General features: G+C 42.0%; 1 protein-coding gene across 4 annotated transcripts in view; it reads left to right on the top strand.

Moving 5' to 3' along the window:
* The window catches only part of LOC139330924 (protein phosphatase 3 catalytic subunit alpha-like), a 32,383-nt gene that overhangs the window by 13,148 nt on the left and 9,235 nt on the right, over positions 1-10,000 (top strand). For all 4 annotated transcript variants that reach the window (XM_070962154.1, XM_070962156.1, XM_070962155.1 and 1 more), the window contains exons 3-7: positions 2,115-2,239; positions 3,083-3,194; positions 5,786-5,931; positions 7,564-7,703; positions 9,078-9,155. In XM_070962154.1, the coding sequence (XP_070818255.1) occupies positions 2,115-2,239; positions 3,083-3,194; positions 5,786-5,931; positions 7,564-7,703; positions 9,078-9,155 (601 nt within the window). The remainder of the gene's footprint in view (positions 1-2,114; positions 2,240-3,082; positions 3,195-5,785; positions 5,932-7,563; positions 7,704-9,077; positions 9,156-10,000) is intronic.

Genomic DNA, 10,000 nt, shown 5'->3' on the forward strand with positions numbered 1-10,000 from the left:
AGGGGGGAGTGACTGGCTCACTAATTGACATGCAATATCTCATCTGTTCAATCTATACAAAAAACAAAGTTTACTTGGGGCTAAGGAGCAGTAACTTCCTGGAGTCTCCGCTAGTTGCTGGGAAATTACTCCCGCATTAGAAAAACCCCTGTAAAATGTTGAATTGTTGTTTTTATACTTCCATTCTTGTACACATTAAACAAAACAAATATGGCATGTTATTTAGGCAACTGGCAGGTACATAGCAGGTAGAGCCAGGCTTGTTGTTTCCAGTCTTTAGCTAAGCTAAACTAATCAGCTGCTGCCTCTAGCTTCATATTTATCATATTCATATTTATATGTTTATATATTTTATATGTGTACATGAGCGATGAGTTTAACATTGAGGGCACAGATAGCACCCATCAAACTAGAGAGACAGACATAGAGAGACAGAGGAATGGAGCTGCAGAGCAAAAGGCAGAAAGATCTGTAATTATGTATTAATCAGATTCCATTCGACGATTCATTAATCTGCTACGTATCTGCTCTCTTTTAATATGAACTGTTGTTCGGTCGCACTTCACTGAGAGAACCAATTGGCACTTAGGCACCTCACAATAGCGCTTGCTAGCTTTGGTAATATCTGCATGTATTCCCTTGCCAGGGAAGTGGTATAAACCGAGGAGAATGTTGAAGGGAGGAGGAGGAGGTGGAGATTGAGATCAATGAAGAGCAAAATGGAAAACAAGTTTCTGAGACGATGACACACAAGACAGACAAGCAAGCAGACAGGCAGACAGACTCAGACACACTCAACCTATCGACTCTGCTTGGTTAATGTAACTGTGTATCTACGCATATGTGTGTGTGTGCCTTTATGCAAATGCTGGCGATGAGATAATTCAGTGTGGGTTGTTGTGCCCACGCAGTGTGGGAACATCGCTCGGCTTTCACAGGTACAGATCCCCGGGGACAAGGACAGATAGACAGGCAGATGGAGAGACAGTCGATCATAAGCAGCTTAGTGCAGAGGTTCTCAAACCTGCTCATTCCCAATGAGAAACATATTGATCCCCATTTCCAAGTTTCTCCACGTCTACAGATTTTGACCTACAAACACCCACCTGAGAGTTAGCTGTGATTGGAAATAGCCATAGATCTCAGAGATAAAACTACAGAAAAATAGTGGTTCTTTTGGGGAAGGCTTCAAGCTAATGTAATATTGGGGAGATATTCTGAACAGTTTAGCACTTTGATGGAGTCTCTCTGGAAATGTTCTAAGATAGACCGACTAGTGAACAAACAGCCAGGTGGACAGCTGAAATTTGAACTGACAGGCTTTTAGGGTGTCACGTGAAGGCTTCTGGGAAAATACTGTGGCAGGTCTGAGGAGGCAGACAGGTACGGCTCAATTTCACTCATGCCATTTTGCATTCCCAATTCCCAGTTCAAATTAAAGCGAATGCTTAGGAGTAGACACAAAAACAGACATTAACACAGCAAGCAGATGGAGAGACAGACAGAAGTAGCCGGCCAGACAGATGCGAAACGGCCACCGTAAAATGGCTGCAGAGGGGAACTATGACATCAACTGAAAGTGAAAGAAGAGGCCAGACAGATGGTGTGGGAGGCATATGGGAAGATGTATGCTGGCAGATCATATAGGCAGGCAGTCCTGAAGTTTTTCAAAATATGAAGTGTTCAGCATGTGAGTTTTATGCATCATGACTGAGAACGAATCAAAACAAAATAGTATATAAGCATAGATATAGAGACATTTGGGGGAAGAATACTGACATAGACACTAACTGAGAGGACCTTTCCTCAATCTCTGGAGTGTTACTTTACGAACAGGTAGTATTTGAACAGAGACCTCAAAATGATTGCAGTAGATTCTTTCAAGAGCATTTTATAACTTATTTTCTGTTTTTCTTTTCATTAGACAGATGAGTGATGTTTCTAGATCAGCAGACAGGATATGTATGCATCTGCAGATGCAAATCAGGCCATATGGAGCTGCTGAAGCAAATACGGTCCCACGTTGAATCCCACCGAATTGTGGAAATACAACATGTGGCAGTCGAAAGCTGTGGTCTTAATGATCCTAACATGGTCATGTGCTGTTTCCACAGTATGCGGAGATATCCACGGCCAGTTTTTCGACCTGATGAAGTTGTTTGAAGTTGGAGGTTCTCCTGCCAACACACGCTACCTCTTCCTGGGGGACTATGTGGACAGGGGCTACTTCAGTATCGAGGTGAGGGTGGACACTTTGTCACAGACTTCATTGTGGTATATAGGAACATTTTACTGGGTGTGTGTGTTCACTCAAAATGTTTACTAAGGTGTATGCCGTACATTTACTAAATCAGAGTCCATTATAGGATATATTGTCCTGAAGTGTACACTTTGACATTTATTTCATTACTGAGGTATGCAACACTGTGCTGTATTATAAATGTACAAAGCTACGTGAGATTAGCACTGACGCACCACAATGTGTGCCTGAAAATGTACACATTCCAAGGTGATGTGATGTAAAATTCATGGATGATCCAAGGTCAGTAACCACTAATAAGAATATAATATGCTGCTCACTGAAATGCATGTAAGGAAGCTGAGTGGAGGTGATTTATCCAGAGGGCTGATATCACGATACAAGTACATGGTGAATGGCTTTGCATGGCAGATGCATGGCATGAGGGCTGTATCCTTGACATGGAGTGAGTTTGCAGGAGAGGGAGCAATATTTAGGCCACCTTCCTAACACACTTCAAGGGCATGTAGACAGGGCACTTAATGTAGAGCAGGGATGATACTGTATAAAGGTGAGAAAACACCCTGTGAGCCATTTGTAGGTTTAGAAAATGACAACAGAAACATGCTGGATGATTTTAAATTCTTAAAGGTTATCAGACAACTCAATCAGCATGCTCTTATTGGACATGATTCTTGTCAAATTCCTGTTCACGTCTGTCTTTTCTTTAGACACAAAATTCTAAGACTACCTTGTTTTTTTGGCAGGTTTAATGATGTTGTTACTGTGGAGCTGCTTATCACTAACTAGTTTTTATGTTTTTCTTCCCCGGTGAATCTTTAGTGTGTGTTGTACCTGTGGTCACTGAAAATCCTCTACCCAAAGACGCTCTTTCTTCTAAGGGGAAACCATGAATGTAGACATCTGACAGAATATTTCACCTTCAAACAAGAATGTGAGTAACTCTTGTGTTTTCTCAAAACATTATGTGCTTCTTTTCTCTTTCTGATTGTTTTCAGTATGGAGTCATCTGTACATTTTCGTTTGATGAACTGATTTAAAAAAAAAAGAAAGAAGAAGAAGCAAAAATGTCCTTCACAATTATCCCAGAGAGAGAGTGGTTGAAAATTCAGCAGGAAACTTTTTTTGTTCAGGTCTAATATGTGCTTGATACAAAGCTACATGATATACATATCACCTATCCTAAGAGGAAAGTTACCATCCTCACCAGCTGATGATGATTCTTGTAGGACAGTTAGCTTTAGGATCATGAGAATGATCAGGAACAATCTGAGATCAGACTATTATTTCATCCTAACATAACTTTTTTTTTAGCTGTTTAGCTTGCTTAAATGGACAAACACGGCAGCTGTTGGATTTATGCTTTACTGCCTGTATTTTTGAACAGAATGTTTCATCTTCTCTGTTAAACTGTAAGAGAAAAGCATTTAGGATGAGGACTCACCAATGTGTCTGACAAATGTAATGCTGTAACCAGATTGGCTTGAGGTTGCTGGGGTGTACTCTGATATGCTGTATAATGTCCTCCACATGGTGGCAAAAGACTGCACAGTCAATGTGTTAGTCGTGAATGAACCTGTAACCGCACGAGTGTAGTGAGCTAATGAAATGCTCCTTGAATGTGAGACTGTCACTTCTGTAGGTTGTAAGCTAGTTAGCCTGATATGCTACCATTAGCAGATTACATTAGAGCAGACAAACACACTGTTTGGTCCTTTCCTTACACGTTTGCTCCTGCGTTTTTAGTTTTTACTGGCTGAAACAATGACACCACCTCCAGACACTTTGTATACTGAGTGTCACGCTTACTACAGCCCCAAACACAATGAGGAAATTCAAAGCTTGGCAGGTGTGCTATTCCTGCTTACATTTGCTAAGCTAGGATGGAACAATTCACTTTCATCATTGGACTGAACAATAACTGATCATCCTAGCTATGAAATTATGTCTTTTCTGTGTTGTATCATCTCTCCTTTCCCTTTCCTCCCTCTCTCATCTTCCTCTCATCTGCCCTTCATCTTTCCCTCCCTCACCCAGTCTCCCTCTCTCTGCCTCTCTGTCTCTCTGACTCTCCTCATGTCCTGTCCGAGAGTGGGTGATTAGCAGCAAATTAATTTGGCCCTTAATGATTGGCTCAGGGACTTACTCCTCAGTGTCTGATTGGCCAAGGGACAAGGAAGCTAATTTCCCCTGGTGCTTGTGGCGAATAGTGGTCGCCCTCAATTACCATCTGCTGTGTGTGTGTGTGTGTGTGTGTGTATGTATGCGTGTGTGTGTGTCTTCCACAAGTGCGTGCGAGTGCACGTACTATGACTGCATGCATGTGCAAGAGTGTCTTCATAAATGTTTAAGTGTCTATGTGTGGAAGGAGCTGAAAACTGGTGGACTAGCAATAATGAGCTCTTGCTCTACACAAGGCAGATGGAGAGGTTGACAAACACACTCCTAGCTGTCTCACACATACATGCACACACAAACACGTGCGCGCACACATGCACATGCACACACACACACACACACACACACACACACACACACACACACTAGTGCTGGATACTGTACACTGGTACTCCACAGTATTGGCTTTGATTTGTGTACACATTGTTCTCATGTCCTCACACTCTCCCCTCTCCTTCCCTCTTTTTTCCTCCCTCGTCGTCTCCTCTCCATCCTCTCCTCCTCTTACCGCTCTTAACCTTTCCCCCTTCTCCTGTCTCCTCCCATCGGTCTCTCTCCCGCTCTCTTTATGAAATTCTGACACTCACCTCCCTGCTCACTCTTGTCCAAAATCAACCCCTTTCTCGCTTCTTTCTTCCTCCTCTATCTCTCTCCTCCGATCTCCTTTCAGCTATTTTAATCCTGTGATATTGTTTTGTGTCAGATGTATTGTTACGCCCCTGTGTGAAATGTACTTTAAAGATGCTGCGTGTTGGATGTCTTTATTGATATTGCTGCCAAATCAAAGGAGATTTTCATAAAGCAAAGATTCAGCCCCACACTGATGCCTCTATGCTGCTTCATGCTTATATTTGGGTCAGATTTTGTTCACTGGAAACAGAATTGGAGTCTTTGTATTTATATGTTGTCTGTGTAATATGCTTTGTACTGTCACATGGGGCATTTTTTTCACTAATGTACACTTTTTCTCTGGGAAGTGGTGTTTCTAAATCATCAGAGAGGAGAGAAACAGGTCATGTGGGAGAGCTGGAGAAGAGATGGCCGCATAAATTAATAAAACGCTGTGTGAAAATCCTACATGTTACTGCCTTTACACCCGAGTGAACTAAATTATGTTTTTAAAGGAACCGTGCAAGCCTGTTCGAAGCCTTTAGACGACTGAGTTCTTTATATCCGTCCATGTAAAAGCACAATGTTTGTTCTCTACATTTGATATAACACTCGAAGTGACAGGGACAGAATGTATGTTTGCGGGGATGGTGGCTGTTCAAAGCATGTCAAAACACACTCAGGCGCTTCTTTGTCTTAAGTCTTGAAATATCTCTCCGTTCCTCCAAACACCTCCAGGTAAGATCAAGTACTCGGAGCAGGTGTATGACTCCTGCATGGAGGCGTTTGATTGCCTGCCCCTGGCAGCACTGATGAACCAGCAGTTCCTGTGTGTGCATGGGGGACTTTCACCAGAGATCCACACACTGGACGACATCAAGAAGGTACGATAAGAGGTGCACACACACACACACACACACACACACACACACACACACACACACACACACACACACATACACACACACAGAATTTTGAATTGCAATACAAAGGCAAAGCACAGCAACGTCAGTGTTGAAATATAGAATTTCTGAGAAATCTTACAGTAATTTCAAAACTGAGCTAAAAACATAGCTAACTAACATATTACATAATAACACATAATAACTAACATAGCGAACTGTAGTAATGGGAAGTTAGCGGTGTAATTTTTCCCTCCCTGTAAATGAAAAATACATCTTGTGGAAGCGGCATCTTGATAACTCAGTTTGTTATTCGGTTTACTAAATGTAAAATTAGCTAAATGGAGAAAAGATGCAGCTAAACCTGCTGAAGATAACTAGCAGAGCGGATCTCAGTCGCGGTCATGTCACCTTTTGACTGGAGCTGAACAAATACAATATGATGCAGTTCAACTGCCTTTAAGTCACATATTTACATTCATTAAATTTAAAGGTAATTATATTAACTAATATACATATTAGTAGAAGAAGGAAAGACAAACCCATGCAACAAAGATGCATTTAATTCATATGGTCTGTGGATTGTAAATAATAATAGTACTTTTTATTCTCTTAAACTAACCAGTTCAAATGGGCAAAGAAAGCTGAAAGAACACATTTATGTTGGTAGACACACTTCCCCCTTCATTCTGCCAATTATATGCAAAGGCTGAGTGAACTATCTGCATTTTAAGGCATTATTTTGGTTTTGTTGCACTTATTTTTGGGGTAAATAAAAGGCGTGAAATGAAGGCATTACAACCACTCTAAATGTTACATAGTTTGCCTGGCAGCCTGGAAACTTTCCCCCTTTTTCTCCTCAATGCTGCCTCTGTATTTACTGCTGTACATATAAAAGCAGCATTTGCACCACTTCTACTTGAAAAATAATGTTCATGTAGCATGTTATCGACTTATGTGCGCCACACATCTGCGAGCACAGACATGTACACACACACGACTCTTATTTATGCCTCCATACCCACCTGACCTGTAAATGCAGAGAATTCTTAAGAAACCAGTGAATCGACCAGTGAAAGAGACCCACACACATGCTGCATGTATACAGTTCACAGCAATACAGAGTACAAAGGCACACACATGAACACAGAGACATGAAGACACACACTTCCTCATCTAATGGCAGTGTTTCCATGGTGAATCTGCTGGTGTGACATCTTCTCCCTCCTGTGTGGTGAGGGTTGCCATGGAGATGCTCTGCTCTGACAGTATGTGTTTGTGTGTGTGTGTGTGTGTGTGTGTGTGTGTGTGTGTGTGTGTGTGTGTGTGTGTGTGTGTGTGAGCGCGTTTGCGTTTGCATGTGCTATGTGTTTGCCTTTCTTACTCTTCTGATTTATCCTATATGTGCTGATGCATTTGTGTGTGTGTGCGTTTGCATATGTGTGTGTGTGTGTGTGTGTGGCTTTACAAAATGTTGTGTATCTGATATATATTTGTGTGAGGGTTTCTTTGTGTCTATATGTGGCCCAGCATTCGTGTTTCTTTAAGATTATACTTATTATGTGTGTGTGTGTGTGTGTGTGTGTGTGTGTGTGTGTTCATTGTATGTCCTAGTTGGACCGGTTCAAGGAGCCCCCAGCGTTTGGGCCCATGTGCGACCTGCTGTGGGCCGACCCCCTAGAAGACTTTGGCAACGAGAAAACCCAGGAGTACTTTGGTCACAACACAGTCAGAGGCTGCTCCTATTTCTACAGGTACAAGACAAAATGACTCCTTACAAGTTCCACGCTCACCCCAACAAAAAGAATTATTCATGGTGGATTTAACAAGAAAATTAACTGGAACATCAGTGAATATAGTGTGGTAACCTTGATGCAGTAGATACCTGTGCTTATGAAGCTCAGAGATATGATCTAACCAGAAATCCAAACAAGCTAGAATGAATGCAATGATCAGAAATAAAAAAATACACACTAGGAACGATTTGCTTTGACATTAGCAACTGAAACATGCATCCAGAAGTGAGACTGATCCTGAAACGTGTTCCCGTCCGTGCTGTGCGAGGCTCTTTCCCGGTGTTTTCATGATCTGGACGCCTTGTGATTGCCTGCCTTAGCGAGATGTAACTTTCATCTGCAAATCAGGAATTTAATAAGTTTTAGGTGGACTTCAGGCTATTGGTTTGGGATGTTGGTGATGAGAACAGAGAAAGTGAGATGCGTCCTGCATGGTTACACCACGCTGAAGATCCAATAACAATCACTGGGATTTGTACAAGAGGCAGAAAATCTTGGCCAGTTTACACACACACACACACACACACACACACACACACACACACACACACACACACACACACACACGCATGCACGTATTCAGTGCATGCGCTTATATGCTTCCTAGTATACTAGGAAGCACATAAACACAGCACATTCACAGACACACATACACACAGAGTTCTGTTTCAGCATGAAACGATATCCCACAATCCCCAGGGAGACAGCACGGTTCTGTTGCTATGACGACTGGCTACTCCTGCCAGATATGGAGTGATATTAAGATACAGTGAGAGAAAGAAGGAGAGCAACATAAGAGGAGGGTGGAGGGGTAGAAGATGAAAGATGAAAGATGGACATAAAAAAATAAAAATGGAGGAATGTAAAGATAGGGAGCTGGTGTTGAAAGACAGGCGGAGCGCCTGGTGCGGCCGTAGCTGGGCTCCTCACGTGTAGAAGTCGGTGTTATGACATGCAGTCTGTGGAGAACACAGCAATTTTCTATGTTTAGCAGACACATCATCAATCGACCAACTAGTGTGTACTCCCACAGCACCGAGGAGGCCATAAGCCCTGCCATGGCCTGCCTCGCACTCACTGATGCCCCCTGCTGGTTTCAGTCAAACATGACATTAGAAAACAAGAGTATACACAATTAAGAAACAACAATACTTCCATCTGTTTGTGGTTTACAACAGTGTTGATATAATAATATGTGATATATTTGTTATATTGTGTAGTTTTCACTCATTTTTTTGGATGTCTCTTCCCCTGTGTGGCTTTTCTGTAGCCTCACTTCAGATGCACTTACTTGCTCTCGCTCTTGCTCTGTGTCTCTTTTTCTGTCCCCAGTTACCCAGCAGTGTGCGAGTTCCTACAGACCAACAACCTGCTGTCAATCATCAGAGCGCATGAAGCACAGGATGCTGGGTAAGCTGGCTGACTGTCACGGCTCAGTCCTCCTCTCAGCTTAAAAGGGAGCGCCATTTAATTTAATGGCTTACCTTGACATTTCATGTTCTGAGCTGTAATTTTTCTTTGACGGGGAATTGGCACATTACGGGAAAAGAAAAGAAATTCCACAGTTTTCCCTCTGTTACCTTCAAACTGTGTTATTAGCGTTGGGTGAACAAAATTCAGGTTAACTAACTCATCTCTTGAAAGGAGAGTGATGTCAGGCAAACAGCCACGTAAGGTTTGCACTACTTGTCTAAATATAATAGTGGGGGGAAAACACAATTTCTGACCCACAAATCCATTCCTGGCATCTGTTATCTTAGTGTAAATCCTCTAAATATAATGCAGCAATTAAGGCAGCACTACTCTGAGTTGTGCTGTTTGGCGAATCCATTAACAGTATTTTGTCTGTCATGCAGCTGGGTAGTCTGGGTAATCGTCCGTGGGTCTTGGTGCACTTGCACAAAGGCTGTGCAAAATGAATTGTAATTTTTAATAGCTTGTACTTACGTACCTGTAAATAGTACATAAGTAGTGTATTTTCATTTAAAACTGCTGACACGTTTAGGCAATGCACTGTCAAGAAAAGTGATGTCATACAATGAAATGAGCAGCAGTGCAGAGACAGAAGTGATTCTCAGGAGGTTTTGACTGTGCTATGTGTTTACATCGAAACACTGGCAAAATAAGGAATACTTACAGCAGTCATACTCGCTGCATACTAAAAAAACACATTTCTCTAATAATGCAGCATCCAAAGGAAAAGGAGGACATGCTAACTGCTGAATAAGATTAAAACTAATTGCAGATGGTGGGGA

This window comes from Chaetodon trifascialis, chromosome 5 (genome assembly GCF_039877785.1).
Source record: "Chaetodon trifascialis isolate fChaTrf1 chromosome 5, fChaTrf1.hap1, whole genome shotgun sequence".
Taxonomy (NCBI): Eukaryota; Metazoa; Chordata; class Actinopteri; order Chaetodontiformes; family Chaetodontidae; genus Chaetodon; species Chaetodon trifascialis.